The sequence below is a fragment of the Geotrypetes seraphini genome, chromosome 5 (genome assembly GCF_902459505.1).
Source record: "Geotrypetes seraphini chromosome 5, aGeoSer1.1, whole genome shotgun sequence".
NCBI classification, from domain to species: Eukaryota; Metazoa; Chordata; class Amphibia; order Gymnophiona; family Dermophiidae; genus Geotrypetes; species Geotrypetes seraphini.
Genome location: NC_047088.1, coordinates 232,258,196 through 232,282,691, shown reverse-complemented (window position 1 = coordinate 232,282,691; position 24,496 = coordinate 232,258,196). Strand labels below are relative to the sequence as shown.

General features: G+C 42.5%; 1 protein-coding gene across 1 annotated transcript in view; it reads right to left on the bottom strand.

The window, feature by feature from the left end:
- LRP1B (LDL receptor related protein 1B) overlaps nt 1-24,496 on the bottom strand; it is a 1,445,547-nt gene that overhangs the window by 147,907 nt on the left and 1,273,144 nt on the right. The window contains exons 75-77 of the mRNA XM_033944130.1: nt 18,867-18,986; nt 10,784-11,025; nt 4,445-4,668 (exon numbers count right to left, since the gene is read on the bottom strand). Coding sequence (XP_033800021.1) covers nt 4,445-4,668; nt 10,784-11,025; nt 18,867-18,986 — 586 coding nt within the window. The remainder of the gene's footprint in view (nt 1-4,444; nt 4,669-10,783; nt 11,026-18,866; nt 18,987-24,496) is intronic.

Genomic DNA, 24,496 nt, shown 5'->3' with positions numbered 1-24,496 from the left:
ATCAGGAACAGGGAATTGTTTTGGTAGAATTTTTCTGCTTTCTTCTTTTTTTTTTCCAGGTGTAAGTACTTACCAATGACAGTATGGCTGGGAAACACTGTGTCACCAAAGCTGCTGCTCAGGTTACAGCTTCTGCCTCTGTGCAGACAGAAAATGTTACCCAGGCAAAGGGAGTGGTTCCATATGCAAGCTGTCTTCAGCTTGAATCCCTCATGAAGGAAGTAAAGGAACTGAGAGAGGATGTGGCAAGACTGAGAAGCATCCGTGAGAATGAGAGATATATATATGAAATGGCTCATGAGGAATCTAAGGTTTCCAACATTGGGAAAAAAGAGGCTGTGCTGAGGGAAGACAGCTGGACTCAGATAACAGAATCCTGCAAGACTGGAACTGTGACTCCACCTGCCCTTTAACTGAAGAACCGTTATGCAGCCCCGGAAGTGGAGGAAATGAGAGCATCTCAGGGAGAGGAAGGATCAAAGCTTGAAATCCCCCAAATTACTGGATCCATGACCACTAGGAGACATATGGTAGAGGTGGTTAGTGATTCCCCTCTGAGTACAGAACCGTTATTCCCCATTTTTCCAGCTCTTCACGGGTATTCAAGCCTTTGATAGAAACATGTTGGCAGATAGAAACAAGATGGCATATAAAGGCCAAAATGGCCTACCTGCATCATCTACTAATTCCTCCTCTCCCTAAGAGATCTCACATGTTTGTCCCATGCTTTCTGCCTACAGCCTCGCTCCATTCTACCCCCAACCCCAAACCCACACAAACCTTGCCTCTTTGGGTCCGTGTGTGGAGGGCATCTGTGCATGCACAGATGTGATGCAATGATGTCAGACACATGCGCGCGTGCCACAAGCTCAATGGTTTTCAAAACCCGGATAAACTGCCAGGCTTTTAAAACTCATTGGATGCCTGGACAGTTCGCTAAAAAGAAGATATGTCTGGGTAAATCTGGTAATCTGGTAACCCTACCAAAAGTCAACTGTTTGGTCACCCAGTCAAATAAATTAATCAGATTTGTTGGACAAGACCTTCCTCAAGTAAAACCATTATGCCTCAGCTCTTGCAGTCCATTCAGTTCTAGAATCCTCACAAGCCTCTGCTTTAGAAGCATTTTCGTTAATTTAACTACCACAGCGGCCGGATTAACAGACCTGCCATTTCTAACCTCCTTCTCGCTTCCACTTTTGTGGAGAGGAATCGCATCCTCCTTTCTTCGGGCCTCTGGGAACACTCCAGACTCTAAAGAAGCATTGAAAAGGTCAGACAGTGGAGCTGCCAGACCTTCTCTGAACTTTTCCCATTAGACCCCCGTCACTTTGTCTACTTTTAGTTTAGCTAGCTCCTTATCAACACGGGTTTTGAGAATCGGTCCAAAACAGAAATAGTTGTTAAGAAGTTTACCTTTATCTTTATCAGCTTCTACATATTGCTCCTCTTCACCCTTGAACCTTACAGTGGCACTTTGGCATTTATTCTCCCAATTTTACCCTTTTGTCTATTTTTTCTTCCATTCGCAACGTTCTTGCCTATTTTTTCCAGCTTCCTTTTGCTTTTATGAAGGCTAACCTCTTTCTCTTTTCAGTTACTACTTTTGAGATCCAAAGTGGCCTTCTTTTCCTTTTATTTCCTTTCCTCTCGTAACACAAAGGGTTATTGCCCTTAAAATAGGTCCTTTCAGTTTTGCCCACTGCTTTTCTACATCCACCTGAACTGAGCATGCAGAGGAGAGCCAGCATTAGCAGCTCAAGCATGCCTTTTGAATTGTGTTACTTGGTCAGCATAAGCAGGAGTCATTAAGGAGATGCCTTTAGCAGGGCTTGGTATCCCTTCTAGCAAAGGTAATACTCATATTTTATTGTGGTGACAGTGGGGGAAGGGGTTAAGAATATCGAGCCCCCTCAATCCACTTTTGGGAACTCCTACAAATGGACTTCTGGCTACACCCCTGGCAGCAAAGACAATAGCTTCTGCTACAGATGGGTGGATCATGATGTAGACCTGACCTGAGACCAATGAAGGCAATTAGTCTTCAACTATTGGAGTAATATTTTTTGGTTTACCTCAAGTTGCTTGGGAAAATAAGGAAACTTTTAGAGTTTGCTTTGATTGAATTACAAAATTCAGTTGGGAAGGATAGACCTCAGCTCAGCTCAGGACTCAGTTTTTGGTGGTCCTTAGAGAGGGAATGGATTCCCGTTTAAAGGGCAAATAGACTCTGCTGGAAGAGACATTAATCTCTCTCTCTATATATATATAAAATCAGATGAATCTGTGTGTGTGTGTGTGTGTATATATATATATATATATATATATATATATATATATATATATATATATATATATATATATGCATGTATGTATATATGTATGTTCCAGCATACCTCTGAAACGCATGGAGAAATTTCAACCAAATTTGATATACATATGACTTACTATCTGGGAAAAAATACTGTGGGGGTGGGAAGAGGGTGACATGTAAAAATTATCAAAAACAGATTTTGCAGTCTAATCCATACTTTCAGGCTCGCTGACATGAATACTCAGCATAATTCTAAAACGCATGGAGAGATTTCAACCAAACTTGGTATACATATGACTTACTATCTGGAAAAAACATAAAAATACTGTGGGAGTGGGAAGGGGTGATATGTAAAAATTATCGAAAACAACAGATATTAGTGTCTAACCCATAGTTTTCAGGCTCACTGAGATAAATACTGACACACCCAATGCCGTTTAAGTCCAAGTTCAGCCCCATAGAGAGGGCCATTCTTGCTGCTAAAAATGAAGATATCCACGAAATAAACAATCAAATACTTCCTGTTTTACCAGGCATAATCACTGAAGATTGGGATTATCAAATATCCGGGCAACGTCGGGTGATTAGCTAGTGTTTAAATAAAAGTAATTAGCCTACAAGGCTGACAGCAGAAAATAAATTTTTTTGACTCAAGATTGTATTCTGGACATTCATTCTTACTTTTTTTTTGTTTTGTTTGCTTTTATATACATTTTTGAGCTTCCACAAGAGCATATTGGCTTTAGCATATCAAACTTTAATTGGTAAAACTTGGAGCAGATCTGTGTAAAAGCACCCCTGCTTCAGCAAGGAAGAAGCCATTGATAAACTGAACATAGGAATAAAGCCAGATGCAATGCTGCACATGTTTTGGAGGTGTGTCTAATGAGTTAACAGAGTAATATGCTTCAGTAAATCTAGCCCTAAATAAGCAATCTGTAAGGATTGGATCAGATTTATTGATTTGATTTACCATTATTGATAGCAAAGTATTATGCAGTTTATTTAAAAAAAAAAAACCCATAAATGATTCTCATAATACATAGCACCACATTTTAAACAATTTAAAATAAATGCAACGTAACACTAACCAAATAACGTTTTACCAATAAAAATTAGTAAACAGCAAGTGGCCTACAAAGTCAATTAGGATCAAACAACCTTCAGTTTACAGCAATTTATGCAAAATACTGATGGAATAGAATTGACTTACTGGTAATCATCTTATGAAAAACTGGGAATTTTTTCATCAATGAATTCCAAAGGGCAGGGCCAGCATAAGAGAAGGCCCTGTTTCTTGTTGATAACAATTCAATTGTTCTCAAACCCAGCAATTGAAATTGTTCCGAGAAGAGTGCAAAGACCTTGTTGGTAATTATCTTAACAATTTGTTTGATAAATATTCTGGCTGACCAATATTTCAATCTTTCAACATTGAATAGCGCATGTTGTTGGTTTAAAGGTTTCGCTGCGTCTTGTCAGGTAGAAACTGATGTTTCAACCATCATGCTGTGGCTCTCTTCAAGGTATGGTGTAAGATATGCAGTTTGTCTTTGTAAATAGTGGGTCCACTGACCTGATTGGGAACAGGGAAGTCCGTTGGTCATCAATCTGAATTATGGTGGGAAAGTTAGTTGGTCACATATTTGAATTTTAGTGGGAAAATCATACAGTCATATTTTATTCCCCATAGAATGGAAGTCTCTGGTGAGTTTAAATCCCCCCCGAAGCTGAGTTATATATTCTCTCAGGGTTTCTTAGTTTGTCTGGAGACCTCATAGCATACCCTGAAGAAAGCCACAGCATGATGATTGAAACGTTGGTTTCTACCTGACAAGATGCAGCGAGACCCGGAAGCCTGCAACAAGCATGATGCCAGCTGCGGAAACCCTGAGAGAGCATGTAAAAAGAGCAATTTAAATTTCATATGTTTACTGATAGATAACTAATGCAGGTCATACAAAATTGGAATGTTGGGCTCATTTCCTTTTACACCCATAAGCAATCCAGCTGCGGTGTACTCAATAACCTGTAAGCATTGCAAAATGATTTTGCTTGACCCAAGAAAAAGACTGTTGCAGTAGTCTAAACAACTTGTCATAAAAGCATGAATTAGTTTATTTAACATACCCTCTTTTAGGATCCACAGCAATAGCATATGGTTCTCCAGCCATGTTGGTTAGCAGTCTTGTACAGTTCGGCCCTTTCAACTGTCCTACATTAACAGAATATCTTAAACTAGTCCAATGAGTTGTATAGTAACTGAACCAATGCATCCTAGAATGATCAGTCCAGTATATGTTTTCAGCAATCCAATCAACAGCAATATCCCTTGGTCTTTTGAATTCAGGACACTAGAAAAAAATAATATCAATCATTAGAAAGATGATACTTAACTATACACAGTTTTATAGTCAGATAATTAAATCTAATAAATATTATGGTAATTCCAATAAGTGATGCACTGATATAAAATATAATATAGTGACTCGAAGGAGCTTCAAATATACAGGAATAGCACAAATTACACAATGATGTACCACAGTAGAATTTTAGGATACTTTACTAATGATATCAAGTTAATGTGGCAAAGTATAGGAGTAGATTGATGGGCCTTTCTTTTGCGCAGTATAAATTCAATATTGTCGCTGTTGTCGCATCAAATATGATCCTTCGCTTCCAACACTTCAAATCCGCTGCCACCCAGATGGGTGGTACATCGTTAGTCCGACATCTCCGCTGAAACCTGTCCGCCTTGGGAGGCCCTGCTGGTAGTGAAGCTACTGATGACATAGCTTTCAGCTTCACAGATGAGTGAAAGCCTCAGTGGCACGACAAACCCATACACCATGAATGGAGGTTTTACCAGTTAGTTAGTCAGTTTTATAGCCTGTCCTTCCCAGGAGCTCAGAACAGGTTACAATGATGCGTACACAGTAGTTTTCGGGATCGATAACATACATGACATTTTACAGGAACAGCGAGCTACATGATCAGTACACACGCATTACAGAAAAAGTATAATACATTTTTACACTTAACTACACCTGTTTTTTGTTTACTGAAATTTCAAATAGAATAATAATTAAGCAAAAGGGAATGCTTGTAAAGAAAAGTGTGATGAGAGATATACACATAAACAGGAATATTGAATTGCATTTTACTGTATGTGTACAGTGCTCACCCGGTCATTCGCAATTGGCGATTCTCAGTCCCAGTCATTCGTGGTATTTTCTGACCGCAAATGACCGGGCAGGAGAGAGCAGCCATAGCACCGGCGAGTGAAAGAAATCACTTGCAGTATGCTTTGACCGCCTCTTCCTGTACTAAAGTCGGGCCTCACCAATCAGGAGAGCTCCGGCTGCTCTCTCCTGCTTCTCTGGCTGCCCTCTCCTGTCTCCCCCCACTAAAAACTATATTTGCAGTTTTTCAGCATTCATGGGAGTTCCTGGAACGGAACCCCCATGAATATGAGGGGGGTATTGTATAGTTTTTCTTGTATTTTGTTAATCACATAGAACTGGGAGGTTATTGTGGGATAGAAATAAAGTTTTATGTTATGTTATAAGGGGACATAATTCTGCTGTGGTGGTGCTCCCCCTCCCACATCTGATCTCTCCTAATACAACCCCTCCAAGACATCTCCCCCAACATCTGCCAATTTCATCCCCAACATCCACCGTCACAGGGTCCACGCCCCCTGACATTCTGATCACAGGCGCCAACCACTCCTCCCAGATTCCATAAAGCAATAAGTTCCTTCAAGCCCTGCTCACATGTGTGAAATGAAAACCTCTCCTCAGCCCCCCTCCAACATACCTAGAACTTACTTGGCGGTACTTCCTAGTGATGTAGTGGGCAACAACAGTAGTGGTCCCCCTCCGCTTCCTTATTGTGTGGCTTTGAGGATCAAAATGGCCATCATATAAGGAGATCCTTAAATGAATTGTATTTATTTATTTATATACCACTTATATCCTAATTGGTTTACATTCAGGTACTTTATCTTATTTCCATATCTGTCCTGGCAGGCTCAAACTCTATCTAGTGTACCTGGGGCAATGAGGGGATTAAGTGACTTGCCCAGGGTCACAAGGAGCAGCAAGGGATTTGAACCGACAACCTCAGGGTGCTAAGGCTGTAGCTCTAACCACTGCCCTGTGCTGCAACTGCAAGGAAGGTTAAGGGACTGGAGGAATTGCCGTAAAATGAGTGGCTAGAGAAACTGGGCCTCTTTTCCCTTGAAAAGAGGAGACTGAGAGGGGACATGATCGAAACATTCAAGATATTGAAGGGAATTGACTTAGTAGAGAAAGAGAGATTGTTCACCCTCTCCAAGGTGGAGAGAACGAGAGGGCATTCGCTAAAGTTAAAAGGGAATAGATTCCGTACAAATGTAAGGAAGTTCTTCTTCACCCAGAGAGTGGTAGAAATCTGGAACGCTCTTCCAGTGCCTGTTATAGGGGAAAGCACCCTTCAGGGATTCAAGAAATGGTTGGATAAGTTCCTGCTGGAACAGAACATACGAAGGTAAGGTTAGACTCAAATAGAGCACTGGTCTTTGACCTAGGGACCGCCGCATGAGAAGACTGTGGGCACGATAGACCATTGGTCTGACCCAGCAGCGGCAAATTTTATGTTCTTATGTTCTTATTCACCAAGATCCAATCCTCTTATTTTTCTCTTCTTTCCAAAGATCATTAATATTAATCTGGATCTTTATACATTCTTCATATTAAAAATCATCTACTTTTAAACTGATTAATTATTCCTACCATTACCTCTTTCCTTGAATCATTTTAAAATAATAGAAGCTTTTTCTATCAATTAATTTTTCTTCATATTTTTTCTTAATTGACACTATCCTTATGTACAAACCTTAAATGTCCCTTTTTTTAATTAATTTTATAAATTGTATAAATTGTATTTCTGCCTTTTACCTACTTGTTCCAGTTTGTATTAATAGAGCATAATGATTAGTTTGTATAATTTTGTCTTATTTGTATTTGTATTTGTCATCCCTGGTTTTTTATTGTACTTTACAATTATGTAATACGCATTGAAATATTGGATATTGCGTAAAATCAAAATTTAATAAACTTGAAACTTGAACTTGAAACTTGAAGATAACCAGCTAACTCATGCTAGATATTAGCAACTGGCGAAGAGCAATTTGACTAGGAGCCATTGCTGGCTTGTTAACTTGCATTGAATATTGGGGGCCACATTTCAAAATATTTCAAAATATTTAGTGGTATCTGCATTTTCAAAACTAAGACCAAAGCAGCCCCAGAAACAGTCAGAATTGAGGCCTCCAGTTTCAGTAGTAATTTAGAACAGGATCTCCTGATTTAGAGATGACATTTCTTCACCACTTGCAGGTGGTATAAATATCCATTTAAGAAACATAAACAAGAGTATCAGATTATTCAAAGCCGACACATAACTGCCTATGGAACACATGTATTAGAATGATTATACAATTAGATTGAACTCTCATACTGCACACCTTGATTGCAATGATGTAACCCATGCACTGCCAACAAACCCTAATGTTTATTGTAACTCTACTAATATCAGCTGTAACCCTATATAATGTTATATTGTAACACTGTGAATGTTAACCTGTAACCCGTCCTGAGCTCTCTGGGAAGGACGGGATTTAATCCAAATAAATAAATAAAATAACAGCATAATTTGTTATCTTTGTGGTTTTAGAAACATTACTAGTTATTATTCCAATGTTGTCACAGTGATCAATATGCTTATCAGTTTGGCATTGGGGGGGGGGGGCACCCCCTAATCCCTCCAGTGGAGTGCTGCTCAATAGCAGCTGATTACCAAAACCTAACTCCCAATATCAACCTTTTAGGACATTCATATCTAGTCTCTTTTTTGAAATGGGAAATTAATGTCTATGAACATTGCCATGCCCTTGTCTTGTCCAAAACACATTCAGATCACACCCCTTTTCATTTAAATGTACTTGGGTTTAATATACGGATATCCAAGCTTTATAAAATGGGAACTCTTTAAACATTTATGGAAGACTAGTCTTATAGCCCGTTACATTAATGGGTGCTAGAATATATGTGTGTGTGTGTCTTTATTTATTTCTCTCTCTCTCTCCTTAGCCGCTTTCTTTCTTTCTGTCTTTCTTTTTCCTTGGCTGTCCATCACCACCCCTTGCCTGCTCCCCTTGTCCATTCTCCCTTCCTTTTATCTCCCCTGTGTCCACCACCACCCCTTCACTGCTCTCCTTATGCAGCAGCAGCCCTTCTCCCTTTGTTTTACTCCCCCCCTGTCCATCAGCACCTCTTTCCTTCTCCCCCTGTCCAACATTAAGCCTCCATTCGTTTTTCTTCACCCTCCCCCCTGTCCATCAGCACCTCTTTCCTTCTCCCCCTGTCCAGCAGTAGGCGTCCCTTCCTTTTTCTCCCCCCCTTCCTTCTTCTTAGCCCTATGATACACTTACCTTGCTCTGCCCCTGATCAGAGGTCCCGACAGCCACCCAGTTGCACCCATTGGAAAAGTTCCCTCTGCCACATCCCGCACCCCTCCTGACGCGACTCCCGCTGTCTTTCTTTCTGTCTGTCTCTGTCCCTGGCCTCCTTTGTCTGTCTTTCTGTGTATCTCCCTGCCCCTGTGTCTTTCTTCTTTTCTTTCTGTCTCCCTTCCTCCCTCTGTCTGTCTGTCCGAAGCAGCATTCCCTCCCCCTCCGTTTCCCTCCCCCCACACCAGTTCCCTGTGCACCGGCCCCTGTGTCTTTTTTTCTTTTCTTTCTGTCTCCCTTCCTCCCTCTGTTTGTCTGTCCAAAGCAGCATTCCCTCCCCCTCCATTTCCCACCCCCCACACCAGTTCCCTGTGCAGCAGCATTAGCATTTCCTCTACCCCCCTTTCCCTTCCCGCGGTCCCGACTACACATGGCGATTCAACTACACCCGGCTCTTAAACTGACCCGAGTCCTTTGCTGCCCCCCCTTCCCTTCCCGCGGGCCCGACTACACATGGCGATTCATCATCAGAGACGCGGCAGAGCAAATCAGGGCAGTAGAAGGGCCCGAAGCAGCGTGTGAAGACTGCTGCACACGCTGCTTGAATCGCCGGATAGGTAGTCGGGCCCACGGGAAGGGAAGGGGGGCGGCAAAGGACTCGGGTCAGTTTAAGAGCAGGGGTGGAAAGTTACTGGGCTCCTCGGTGGGGGGCGCTGAGCGGCCGCGATCCCTCTCCTCCGAGACAGCCCCCCGCCCACCTGCCCGCTGGAGGAACGGAGATCGGCGGCTGGCTGCGGTCCCGGCTTATGGAGGCATCGGCGGTTGGTGACGTAAGCGCGCATGCGCACTCCTACCTAAGGTGCCCTACATCTCACGGAAAATGGACGCACGCAGGTGGGAGTGCGCATACGCGGCTTACCATTTTATTATATTAGATAAACATTTAGGGCTAGTTTTACTAAGGTGCGCTATGCATTTTAGCGCACACTAAATCTACACACGCGCTAAACGCTAATGCACCCATTATAAGTCTATGGACGCATTAGCGTTTGGCACGCGCTAAAACGGCTAATGCACCTTTGTAGAACAGGGGGTTAAGTTCCAGTCTATGCACATATCAAATATGCAAATAGGGCAAATTTAGGCTTTTTATTCAACATATATCTTACACCAGTGCATTGCAAACTATGGGCTCCTTTTACTAAGGTGCGCTAGGGCTTTAACGTGCAGAATAGCGCGTGCTACATTGCTGTACTTGCTAGACTTTAACGCCAGCATTAAGCTGGCATTAGTTCTTGAAGCATAGCACACGGTGTAGTGCGGTAATTTCCTGCATGTGCTAAAAAATGCTAGCACACCTTAGTAAAAGGAGCCCTATGTGCTGCACGAGATTTTAGGTGTGCCATGAGACACTGGGGAGGAGAGGCACCAGCGCCAGCAGACTGCCTACAGGATGTGCCTCTCACGACGAGAGGAACCACCAGCTCCTCTCCGCACCTCTTCTTTATCAGCACCTCCCACTGGCGGCTCAGGGCCCCGTCTGTAGGGCATCCGCGCATGCACGGACGTCGATGTGATGATGTCATGCATGTGAGTGATATCATCGCAGCGATGTCTGTGCACTTCAGGGTGCCCTCGCGCCGCGGTTGCCAAGTTTATTTTTGTTTATAATTCTTTATTCATTTTTGACTCTTGCAACAAGTGTACGATATTCAATCAGATAATTTGTACAAATCACTTGACATTCTTAACAATTATTATCCATTACATATAAAAAAGACTCCCCTCCCCCCACCCAACCCAATCATTAATAATAAATTTATTAAATCACAAAACATACCTCCCCATCCCCACACTAATTATATTCCTATAATTTAAAGTTTAGTGTGCCGTGGCTCGTAAAGTTTGCGGGACACTGATCTACACATCGAAAAGGACTTGTCGCATTTCCAAATGGTTCAACTTGGTTTACTTACTATCAATCCACTATTAGTTTGTTTCTGTCCCCTTCCATCAAATGTTCTGTAGAAAATGCCTCCCGGGTTAAACTGAGTACTCCAAATAATCATATTGCCTTGGTAATAAACATCCATCCCGGTTATCCTTGAGTTATGCTCTATATGGGAAATTTTCTGATGTACACTACTGTAGTTGAATGGATACTCAAAACGTAGGATATCTGTGTCATTAGCAATGTAGAGAACTTGATCTTCAGAACCTGGAGAAGTGAATATGCATTTTACATGTTAAATGGATTTTTACTCAATACAAAAATAAATGGCATTTAAATTGCAACAAATGCATTGCAAAAGAATATGCATTACCATATTACAATTTAAAAACTATGCTGGCATGATGAAACAGGAACATGTATGTTCATCTTTGGGAAATGTTTATAAAAGAGCATCAATGTGAAATGTCCAAAAAGTGTATATTTTATGCCTTTTTTCTCTTTCTTTCTTTTTATAAAGTTCATGTAACAGGCTGGAAACCTGAAACCCCCAGTTTAAATCCCTCGGCAGCTGGGGCAGTCACTTAACTATCCATGCTTCAGGAGTGGGTCATGGCAAATCACCCCAATATCATGCAAGAAAAGTGTGTGCATGCCTATGTTCAAATTAGCAAAGCTGGAGCTCTCCTTCATTGTGATTATCAACTCACCATATAATTCATCAAACCCCCCCCCCCCACCAAAAACAAACAAACAGTGAAACATCCTTTTTTGACCTAGTTTTTGGGAAAAAATGTCTTTTGCAAGTAAAATCCTTACTGTTCACCCATAACAAAAGGGCTATTTTACTAAGCTGCGGTAAGCACTAGCAAGTGTTTACCACAGAAAACAAAAATGCCTTACCATGGGACGCACTCAGGTGTTCCACAGTACTTTGGGGATCGGTGAACACATCCACGCTCATTCTTCGCCCGTGACATGCCCCCTCCCCAAAAGAGAAAAAATAAATATGCACTTACCCTGAGATTCTCTAAAGGTCACCTGCATTTGGGCATCCAAAATTGGGTACAGATTGCAGATCGGTGCCCAAAATAATAGGCTAATGGGCTCCAATGATTGAATTATTGGAGCTAACAACTTCTTAATTGATACTAATTATGATTTGGGTGCCAATCTGGCTACATGCTATTATCTAACAATAGATGCCTAAATTGGAACATACTCAAAATGAGGCTTAGCCATTGGGAAAGGCATGGGTGGCAATGTGACATTCACAAAAGATGCAAGCAAAGGGGACTGCGTAAAAAGAGGATTCCGCCGACCCCAAGGACCTCATGGATCTCTACTGCGTGACCTTAAAAAGAAAGCAGCCATGGCATGGGGTCCACGGAGATCCTTGTTTTAACTCCCCATAGACCTCATGGATCCTGCTCGCTCCACTTATTTTCATCTTGCCCCCTCCAGCGGGATCCATGAGATTCACATGAGTTTAAATGAGGATCCATACAGCAAGCATGGTCCACATTTTACCCAGTCTCCAAGCAGATGCAGCAGGGATCGGTACCCAATTTTTGCACCAGTATTTACACCAGCTTTCAGCTATGCAAATATCAGTGTTTCAGTGGTCAAAGCAGACTCAAATAAGACTCCAAGAACGAAGAGTTCTGGATGGACAACATGAGAGATGGCTGACAATTGTTGGGGGAGGGCAGGGGGTACTCGACTAGAGAGCAGGTTGACATCTGTTTTAGATCTGGAGATATTCACTATGTATGTCAAGTCTGATGGCTACATTTTCAAGACGCTGATTTAAGAATGTGAGATCGTTAGTCAAAGGGTCATAGGAATAAAGAGACCGAATCAGGGCAACTGTGGGGGCAATAAAGATATCAGAGTCATTAAACAACCCTGTGGAATTCCACAAACTTATGTAGAATCCTTGAAAAAATACATCACTAAAAAAACCTAAAAGAATGACCATCTAAATAAAATGCAAACCATTTTAGAGTGGTTCCCCTAATTTCAATATCATACAGGTGGTGTAAAAGCAAGGCATGCTCCAACGTGTCAAACACTGCAAGTGTCACTAATATGACCATTGGGCCTGAGTCCACAGAAATTCTGATGCCATTTAAAACTCTAATTAATGACTCCATGCTGTGATCTGTTCAGAAACCAGCTTGTCTGGAGTCCAGAATCTCATTTTACCTTAAAAAAAAAAAAAAAACGTATTGTAATACAATTATTTCTGCCAATTTGGCAACACAAGAAAGGTTTTAAATGAGGCAGAAATTGGAGACTCATGGTCTTCTAAATTAGTTGTTGTTGGTGGGTTTTTTTTCAATGAGGAAAATTAGCTGCCTATTTCCACAGAGCCAGCTACAGCAGCCAAGCTGGGAGACCAGTTTGGATCACAAGAGATCGCCCAGAATTTTGTGACCCCCGGAGTCCTGCTGCAACTACAGTGTTTGTGGCATAATGGACCTGATTATATAAAAGCACCTGCCAGTAGGCACCTAAATGGTGCAAAATTATCATCCAATATCTCTTCTAAATCTGGACTATAAAATATTCACAAAATTATTAGTCAACAGGTTTGAAAAAAAACTTTTATACTCCTCTTACACATTTTGATCAAATTAGCTTTCAGAAGGGCAAATTTGGATCAAACACTGGATTATTCTGCCATATTCTCCATGCCGCCTGATCATGGGCTAAATCAGCTCTTGCAGCCTCAGCAGATGCAGAAAAAGCCTTTGATTGAGTGGAATGGAAACATCTTTTCTGTTTTACAACATTTTGGTTTCCCTGAATCATATATTCAAATGGTTCAACTTTTTGCTCTCCTACAGCTCATATCATGGGTAATAATAACTTATCCACACTATTTACTTTGTTTAGAGGCATGTCCCATGTCACCTCTATTGACCAAAATGAGACAATCCTCTAATATTTCTGGAATCACCATAATTAATTTGACATTTACCCCCTCTTTTACTAAGGTGCGCTAACCAATTGGCACGTGCTAAACACTAATGCATCCATAGACTAGCATGCACGCGATAGCATTTAGCATGCGCTAAATCAATTAGTGCGCGCTAATCGGTTAGCGCACCTTAGTAAAGAGAGCCTTAGACTAGACTCATTGAAATTGATGATTTTACCCAAGGTTTTATGTTTGTTAAATATGTTTCCCATTCTGTTCCCTTCTTCATTCTACTCCACTTTAGAAAATTATATGTATGTGAGCTTCTAAATCTCCAAAAAACATCTATATCCAAGTGGAAAAAAAACAAATCTGATGGTGGTGTCAAGTCCCCAGAGCTCTTAGCATATCACAAAGCCTTTATATTATGTCAAGGTGCCATCTGGCTTACTTCTACTGTCTTTGAGGGCTTGTTTTACTAAGGTGCGCTATGCTTTTTAGCACGTGATAAATATTAATGCATGCTAACCAAGTGCTTAAACGCTAACATATGCATGTTAGTCTATGAACGCGTTAGCGTTTAGCTCGAACATAGATTTAGCGCACGCTAAACGCGCGCTAAAACGCTTAGTGCACTTTAGTAAAACAGGGGGTGAGTCTTTGCAAAGATAGTTCCAAATCAAACATAACCTATTACATCCTATCCCTTTGTCTAGAGCTCTTGGCATGTTGCTTCCTAAAATAAAATGCTACTAAGCCCATCATTAATACTACAATCACAGCTCTTAGGATCCATTTCACAAAGCTGCTGCAGTAGTACTTCTTCTGCATCAGATTCATGAAGTACATTCAGTTCCTAAGGGCTTCGGTGCATTTGCCATGGGAGAAGTATTGCCGTGGCTTTGAAAAATGGCCCCTTAAAGAATTAAATCAAAACGTAGAAGTCCCATGGGTTAGATCTTATTACTATTCTATATGGCACAACCCTCATATTCTAATTGACAAGGAAAGAATATTCTGGTATGATTGGCAACTTGCAAATATTTGAGATATCGATACCTTATCATACATACAGTTTTTCACTCGTAAACCCTTCATATTGTAATCAAAACTAATAAAATATTTAACTTACAGAGTAATTTAAGGGGCTCATAATAATAATTAAAAAAAAACGTCTAAAGAGTGGCCTAAATGGGTACTTGGATGATCAAATAGCCTGATTGTCCAAGTACCCATAACCAAAGCTGGTTTTAGATGTATCTAAAACCAGCTTAGGCCTTTCCCCTGCCTCTAAATGCACAGAGCGAAAAGAGGCGTATTTAGAAGAGAGGAAAGGGCGGAAGGTGAGCCAACCTAGAACTAGGCATACATAAGAACATAAGAAATGCCTGCACCAGATCAAACCTGGGGTCCATCTAGTCCGGTGATCCGCACACGCAGAGGCTCAGCCAGGCATACCCCGGCGAATATCTTAGTCACTCGTATCCCTCAATGTGTCCTGCAAGAAGATGTGCGTCCAATTTTTCCTTAAATCCTAGAATGGTGGTTTCCTTCACCACTTCTTCCGGGAGAGAGTTCCAGGCGTTCACCACTCGCTGTGCGAAGCAGAACTTTCTGACATTTGTCCTGGCCATGTCTCCTCTCAGCTTCAGTCCATGACCTCTTGTCCGAGTCACATTTAACAATGTGAATAACGTTGTTACTTGCTCACCATCCTTTCCCCCTGTTGGTGAGTAAGCTTGCTCCATTTTATCGATTCATTTTAGTATTTTAAAAGTCTCTATCAGATCCCCTCTCAGTCTTCTCTTCTCGAGGGTGAATAATCCCAGTTTTCTGAGGCGATCATTGTAGCTCAAGTTCTCCATACCTTTTACTAGCTTCGTCGCTCGCCTCTGTACCCTCTCCAGCAGTGTTATATCCTTCTTCAGGTATGGAGACCAGTGTTGGACACAGTATTCCAAGTGTGGTCTGACCATTGCTCTATAAAGCGGCATTATAACCTCCTTCGCTCTACTCGCGATTCCCTTCTTTATCATGCCTAACATCCTGTTTGCTTTCTTTGCCGCCACTGCGCACTGAGCCGACGGTTTCAGGGTCCTGTCTATCAGCACCCCCAGGTCCTTTTCTTTTCGCTCTTCCCCAGTGTTATACCTATGCTCCTTGTTTTTCCTGCCCAGGTACATCACTCTGCATTTTTCTACATTAAAACTCATCTGCCAATTCTCTGCCCATCTCTCAAGTTGGTTCAAATTTCTCTGGAGTTCCTCGCTGTCTTTATGAGACCTGATTGCCCGGCATAGCTTTGTGTCATCTGCAAACTTGATGATAAGACTGGTCGTTTCTTCTTCCAGGCCATTTACGAAGATATTGAACAAGATAGGCCCAAGAACCGAGCCTTGAGGCACACCGCTAGTTACAGCAGGTATAACCAAAACTTTAGGCAGGTTGCCTAGTCAGCAACTTAGACTTAGACCAAGTCAAAACAGGTATAAGTGCCGAAAAAAGACCTGCTGAGCTGATGGCAGCAGGCGCAATTAACTCAGCGGCCCGGCAACCTACCCACCCCCCACCGCAACCATCGCGGCAAGAGAGATGGCTCATTTCTCCTGCCGCAATGTGATCACCCCTCTACCCGAACTGCCGAAACCCGCGGTAGGAGAGATGCCCAATCTCTCCTGCCGCGGTTTGTGGCAGTTCAGGTAGAGAGGTGATTGCATCGCAGCAAGGGAGATATCTAATTTCTCCTGCTGCAATGCATCACCCTTCCCCCCCACACACACACACAAAACGAACAAGGCAAGAGGGAGCCCAAGCCCTCCTGTCCCGTCAAGCCGCAACCCCTCCAAAATCAATGGGGCCAGAGGGAGCCCAAGCCCTCCTGCCTTGTTAAGCCGCGACCCTTCCGACAACATCAGGGCTGGAGGGAGCCCAAGCCCTCCTGCCTCATCGAGCTGCGATCCCCCCTGGCAACATCGGGGCAGGAGGAAGCCCAAGCCCTCCTGCCCTGGCGAGCCGTGACAACCCCCCCCCCGACAACATCGGGGCCGGAGGGAGCCCAAGCCCTCCTGCTCCGGTGACCCCCACCCCGCCAACTATGATCTGGGCAGGAGGGAGCCCAAGCTCTCCTGCCCAGGCGACCCCCCCTACCCCACTAAAATCCAGGCAGGAGGGATCCCAGGCCCTCCTGCCCTCGGTGCACCCCGTCCCACGATCACCTCCCCCTGAACCCCAGATCAGCCCACCATCCGCCGACCCCGTGACCCCCCAACCCAAACCCCCCTCCCCATATCTGTAAATACGTTGGCCGGATGGATGGGTGCTAAGTCCGGCCGGCTGACAGGGGGCGCCATTCGTCGAATGGCGGGCCTTAGGGCCTGATTGGCCCAGGCGCCTCAAACCCTGCCCACAGATGGGGGGCCTGAGGCGCCTGGGCCAACCTGAATTGGCCCAGTAGCCTTAGGCCCCTCCTGTGGGCGGGGCCTTGGGTACATATAGTTGCTGGATGCTTTGATACTGATGACTTTGAAGGCTTTGTTGCCATCCTGGTGTTGAATCCGAGCAGTGAGGATTACAGTCGTTGTGGTTGTTTCCAGTTGTCCTCACTTTTTCATCTTCTATACCTTTTAGTGTTTACCAATTCCAGTTGGCCTAGGTGCTTCACCTGTGGGCAGAGTTTGAGGCGCCTGATCCTATGAAGATCGGGTTCAGTAATTTGTTTCACATGAACCATTGGGTAATCTAACTCTCTGTTTTACAAGCACTTTGAATCAACAGGATTTTTTTTTATTAGACACTTTACCTTCTTTTGCTCTTAAAATAACCCTAGCTTCCTGTAAAGATTTATCTAAGGTGCAATACCTGGTGGAATCTAGTTTTTACCACATATAAACCGCTTAGGTTTAAGCGGATAAGAAATAAAAAAAAAAAAAAAATCAATAAAATATAGATATAAGGTTTATATTGCTAAAAATATCTAATTCATTGCTCAAATTTACACCCCCCCCCCCATCTTTTTTAGCTCAGGCCGGCACGCTGAATGCTTAGCGCTGCTCCTGATGCTCATAGGAACTCTATGAGTGTTGGGAGCAGCGCAGAGCATTCAGCGTGCCGGCCTGCGCTAAAAAATGCTTTCACGGTTTTGTAAAAAGGGGGTGTGGAGGGGGGAGGGTAAATGATAAACGGTCAATTCTGTCATCTTACAATAATCACAGTTGTTGATTGTCCTCAATATTATTGTTTCATTGTTTACTTTTGCTATCTTTTTTTATTTTCATATAATCAAGCCATATCAATTTAAAAATACAGGACACGTGCAATTCACAAGAAATCAGATATTACAGTTCAAATATAAAACCACATCTCACAGCAAATCATTCAATTACCAAATAGCAAAAGTATGGAACTCACTTCCCATTGCAATTTGGACCCCTACCAGGGGTTCAAAGAGACTCAGACTAATAATGCAAGTCAGCTTGGAACCTAGGACAATACCAGACTCTACAGTCTATGGCCCAGAAATATCAAAGAAGAGACAAGTTAATTTAATCATGTATTTTTAATGGGTATAACTATGGGCAGACTGGATGGACCGTTCAGGTCTTTATCTGTTATCATTTACTATGTTACCTGGCAAAAACCTAAAGAGTAGCAACATTCCAGAGCTGAGATTGTGATGTCATAATGCCTCATCCACCAATGCCTAAGAGCAAACCTCAGCAGTGATGTCACAATGGCTTGATTAGATGGCAACTTCAGCAGTTGGAACCTAGGACAATACCAGGTGGACTTTACAGTCTATGACCCAGAATTATCAAAGAACAGACAAGTTAATTTAATCATGTATTTTTAATGGGTATAACTTATGGGCAGACTGGATGGACCATTCAGGTCTTTTTATCTGTCGTCATTTACTATGTTACTATGTTACACAAAATAAAGACAATGTTAATGGTCAGCTACTATCCTTGATATATTACCTCAGCCTGTATGCACAATTTAATAACATTTTGATAACTTTATGAAGCATATATAATTCTTTGTAATATGTTTAACTCTATACAGAATTTAAGTAGCAATATGCTACTTGTAACCCGCCTAGAACTCTATTTAATGAGAATTTGGCAGGATATAAGACTGCACATAACATAACATTTTAACACGATTGTTTTCACTCTAAACTTACCTTTCGCTATGCATCGATTATTTATTTGAATGTAATTTCTGTCACAGGTACATTTGTATGACCCCTTTAAATTAGTGCACTGATGAGAGCAGATGCCTTGCACCAAACATTCATTGATATCTAGAAAACAGCATACAGTTATGTGATATTAACCTTATTAATCTCATAGACATTATTTATTTCTAATGCAGGTTTTTGGAATTAGCTATGTATTTATTAACAATGGGAGCAGAACAATGAACTCCTTATCCTAACACATTTTTGATCAGAAGTGAAATATTATCTGATACAGAATAAGTCATTTTAGGGATAATTTTATGAAAGGATAGGTATTACAATATCTAGAAATTGGCCTATTTTAGATATACTGTACTGTATTTTATAAAGATAAGTAAAATAAGTGCCCACATTCTCTCATACAAATTTATACCTCCTTCACAGATATAAAAATTTATCTAGTGCAAAAGGAACACGAGTCTTGACTAGTGGGTTTTTCACCTCTACCCGTGGGTTTTTGCAGAAGGAATCATCTATAGCTTTTCAGCTCCACCTCCTTGTGTCAGTGGACAGTCCCCATCTCCTCAGTTTTTAAACTAAACTAAACTAAACTAAAACTTAACTTTATATACCGGGTCTTTAACCAGAGGAAGCTCGACACGGTTAAAAATAAGTTTAAAAAATAAGCTAAAATACAAGAGAATTCATTTTCAAAATGTTTGGCAAATAGAAAAGTTTTTAAAGATTTACGGAAAGATTGAAAAGAGCTGGAACACCTCAAAATTAAAGGAAGTTCATTCCATAATTGGGGAAATTTAAAAGCCAGAGAAAGGCTAAAATTCTTGGCTCATTGAGTTCCTTTCCTAGAAGGAAGGTAAAGTTTAAATCGTTGAGTGCCTCTAGCATATCAAAATCTATAAACATTCCATAGAATAGGAACAAGAGGAACAAAAATACCATCTAAAATTTTGAAAATAATACAAAAACATTTAAACTGGATTCTGAGATAAACCGGGAGCCAATAGAGACTCAAAAGCAATAGAGTCACGTGGTTGAATTTGCTTTTTCCATAAATCAACTTCGCAGCGGTATTCTAAATCAATTGTAGTTTTTGGAAGCAGATCTTTGTGATGCCAAGATAAATGGCATTACAATAATCTAGCTGAGATAGTATAATTGATTGGACCAAGACAGAAAAATGACGATGATGGCAAAGAGATCTAACCTTCCTCAGCATTCGTAAACTGAAAAAAACATTTCTTAACCAGAGAGTTTATTTGATCCTTAAAGGTATTACAGTTCAAAGAGTCGAAAAGTATTCCTTCTACAATCAGTTGAGAAGCTGATTTTCTTTTGCTCTGCATTTGAGTTGTTATCTTCAGGTTTTCAATCAAAAGTTTGAGGCTTCACGGTGCCCTAGAGGCTACCAGGATTGCTGGGACAGCCATGTCTGGGAGAAGATACAGCCTCTAGTTCAGAGGGCTGTAGCTGGGGGGAGGAGGGGGCAACCCTTTTGCAGGTTACCGATCTAGCTGGCCTGCACTAACACTTAGGATAGCTTGGGACGGACCTCAGCTTGCCACTGATTTATAAGGCGCTTGAATGCAGACTGAGTGACCCCATATTGGTCCAGAGGACTGTACGGATGCTGGTTGCATCCCTCCCCTGAAGACACATGAGGAGCTATTAGGGTCGAGGGTTTCAGAGCCTGTATAAAAAGCAGCATGGAGGATTTTATGTACTTGTCTGAGGCAGAAATATTCTCCTTTGTCCAGCAACATTGTGAGCTGATGAAGGCTTAGCACCAGGCAGATCTGTGAATACAGTCTATTACTGTCTATGGGAGACTTTAGGGTGGTTCATAAATGGATAATTTGAGGGTCTCTGGGTCATCCTGTAGGGTCCCTCACCTCCCCCCCCAAAAAAAAAAACCTTTTATGAGATTTTGAAACTTTTATCTAGTTCTCCTGGGCCATTTTTTTGTGCCAAATTGTGACTGTGGTAGCCATCTTGGATTTCCCACTTTTATTTCAAAAGCCTATCTCTGCCTCATAACACTTCAATTTTACTAATAATCAATTTTTATGGACTCCTCAGGTCTTTCTACCCCTGTATCATGCCAGTGTTGTGCTGGATGGCTGGCTAAGGAGTACCCATGTGCCACGTGCCTTGGGACAAGTGAGGGGGCAGGAGTTCTGGGCTTATATTGGAGCTCTGGTCCCTCCAGGTCTCAGAGTAGCAGGGAGCTTGAATGTTGGGTTAAAAATCCCTCCTAGAGCTTTCAAATTGCAACTTGGCATTGTCTGCTAAAACACAAATGTGCAGATGCCTCACAACTCATGAGGAGACAAGGAATATCCCTGCGGATTATGTGAGTGTAATGCTAGAAGCTTATATGAAATATTCAGGGTTGTATACACAACCTGGAAGTACGTCGGTGACTGTTCCGGGCGGGGGGGGGGGGGAGAAATCCCTTACAGAAAACAGGTCCATTGCAGAAAGGTATTCTTCAAGAACCAGAGATCCAGTCAGAAAAGGACTGGGATAACTGGGGGTCAGGTTCAATTCCTTTGCTCCCACAAAGCAAATTTTCCAGTTTAGAGGATTCTAGGCCACAAGTGGGTGCTACTAGCCAAGAGTCTGTGGCAGCCCTGGACCGGGCAGAGGGCCTGACAGTGTGCAGACTGTTTAAACTGGGGGACTTAATAGAAGTTATTACAGTATCTTTAAGGGAGTTAAGTTTCGAACCGCCTCAGGCTTCCATGGCTCAAATCTCTCTTATGGGCTGTTCTAAGACCAAGTTCACATTTTTTCCTTCGCATCCAGAGATCACCATGATGCTAATAGAGCAGTGGGAGCAGCCAGAGTCCCTTGAGGTTTGCCAGAGACATGACAAAATTGTACCCGATGTCTTCTGAGTTACATGGGTTATTTGTGCCATCTAGGATGGATTTGCTGGTAGTGCATATTATGAAGTGTGCATTACTTCCTAGTGAAAGTGAAGTAATTCTAAAGGATGCACAGGACTGCAGGGTGGACTTAATCCTCAAACAATAGCTTTAGCTTTGGGTCTGAGATTGATGGCGGAGGATTCATTTGTGGTGTGTGCATTTCATAAGATGCTGCACCAGATTCTGGCTTTGGAGGAAAGCACCTACCAGTGGTATTTTGGGGGGCTTGATTATATAGCAGATGCTCTATATCATGTGTTCATGGTCTTGAGCAAAGTGTCTGCTTATTCTATCTCTGCCCGTAGAAAGCTCTGAATCAGACAATGGGTGGGAAATTCTGCCTCTAAAGCTACTTTGAACAGGCTTCTTTTCAATGGACAAATACTCTTTGGCAAAGGGTTGGATGCTCCTATTGACGGTGTGGCAGATCATCATCCTAAGTCATTGCTAGACAGTAGACCATGTGCCCCAGGGGGTTTAAGTCTTGGTTTCCTTTGGGGATACAGACGGTTTTCACCAAGCTTTTCTTCTCAAAGATCATTTTGGGGATACAGACAGAGGTTTGGGGATTCCTGAGCTCTTATGTCAGTTTTCCATTCATCAACAACTCCTAAGAAGTCCCAATCATGCCAGGCCAGAGCACAAGAAACCCCAAATAGGAGGGAGACTCTTGGGGGTTAGGAAGGCCAGGGTGATGATTTGTTCAGACAGTGCATGCTGAATATTATTCCAGAGGGCTACAAACTCAGTCCTCTCTTGTCCACTTCAAGATTTCTTTGTGAGTTCTCCAGCCGGAAAACCAGAGAAGATGGTCAAAGTCTAAGAGGTAGTAAAATGGATTTTGGGGATTCAAGAAAAAAGAGCATGTGCCAGAAACTCGAGGTACAACTATACAATGGGAGGGATGTTATTGAATAAGAGTACCCAGGAAAGGGACTTGGGGGTAATGGTGGACATGACAATGAAGCCGTCGGCACAGTGTGCAGCGGCCGCTAAGAGAGCGAATAGAATGCTTGGTATAATCAAAAAGGGTATTACAGCCAGAACGAAAGAAGTTATCCTGCCGTTGTATCGGGCGATGGTGCGCCCGCATTTGGAGTACTGCGTCCAATATTGGTCGCCGTATCTTAAGAAGGATATGGCATTAGTCGAGAGGGTTCAAAGGAGAGCAACACGTCTGATAATAGGTATGGAAAACCTGTCATATTCTGAGAGATTGGAGAAGCTGGGTCTCTTTTCCCTGGAGAAGAGGAGACTTAGAGGGGATATGATACAGACTTACAAGATCATGAAGGGCATAGAGAGAGTAGAGAGGGACAGATTCTTTGAACTTTCGAAAAATAAGAGAACAAGAGGGCATTCGGAAAAGTTGAAAGGGGACAGATTCAAAACAAATGCTAGGAAGTTCTTCTTTACCCAACGTGTGGTGGACACCTGGAATGCGCTTCCAGAGGACGTTATAAGGCAGAGTACGGTACTGGGGTTCAAAAAAGGATTGGACAAATTCCTACTGGAAATGGGGATAGAGGGGTATAGATAGAAGATTACTGCACAGGTCCTGGACCTGTTGGGCCGCCGCGTGAGCAGACTGCTGGGCACGATGGACCTCGGGTCTGACCCAGCAGAGGCATTTCTTATGTTCTTAGGCAGCTTTTCCATATACTTTATCGTGCCAAGGAAAGACTCAGACAACTGGAGACCAATCCTGGATCTGAAGTCTGTCAATGCAGCACTAAAGGGGCCCAGTTCCGGATGGAGATTGTGTGACGGTCATTGCTTCAGTGGCACCCGGGGGAATTCCTAGTTGTGTGGTGCAGTGGTTAGAGCTACAGCCTCAGAACCCTGAGGTTGTGGATTCCTTGTGACCCTAGGCAATCACTTAATCCCCCATTGCCCCAGGTACATTAGATAGAATGTAAACCCACCGGGACAGACAGGGAAAAATGCTTGACTACCTGAATGCAAACCACTTTGGCTTTAAGCAGTATATAAATACTAAATAAAGATTCCTATATTCTCAGAACTCAAAAAAGTTCCTTATGTGCTGGAAAAGTATTTTCAATTCTCAGCACTTCCGTTTGGGTTGGAAACAGCACTTCACACCTTTACCAAGGCGACGGTGGTGGCAGCAGTGCACCTGGGCAATGCAGGGATTCATGCATACCCATACTTGGATGTTTGGTTAGTCAGGGCTCTGTTCAAAACCAATGGACACAAGACAGCGACACAAGTTATCCGGCTCTTGCAAAACCCGGGACAGATTATAAATTCCCAAAAGAGTCACATGGAACCAAACCAATCCCTGGAGTATTTGGGGATCCTCTTTAACATGGCAGAAGGCTATGTTTTTCTTTCGAAGTCACGCAAGCTGAAGCTGAGAGCCCATAATCTGAGAGCTCCTGGTAATGCCAGCTCCTATGGCTTGGCACTACCTGCAGGTACTGGGGTCAACAGTAGTGACCATAGAAGTGGTACCTTGGGTGAAAGCTCATTTTTGCCCTCTTCAGAATGCACTGTTATCCTTCTGGTCTCCGCAGACAGATTCACTCTGTATGTCATTGATCTGGACAGCAAAAGCATATGAAAGCTTGTGTTAGTGGCTTTAGGTGGAGACACTGTTCAAGGGCCTTCCTCTCTGCATTTCCTCTTGGATAATGCTGATGACAGATGCTAGCCTCTGTG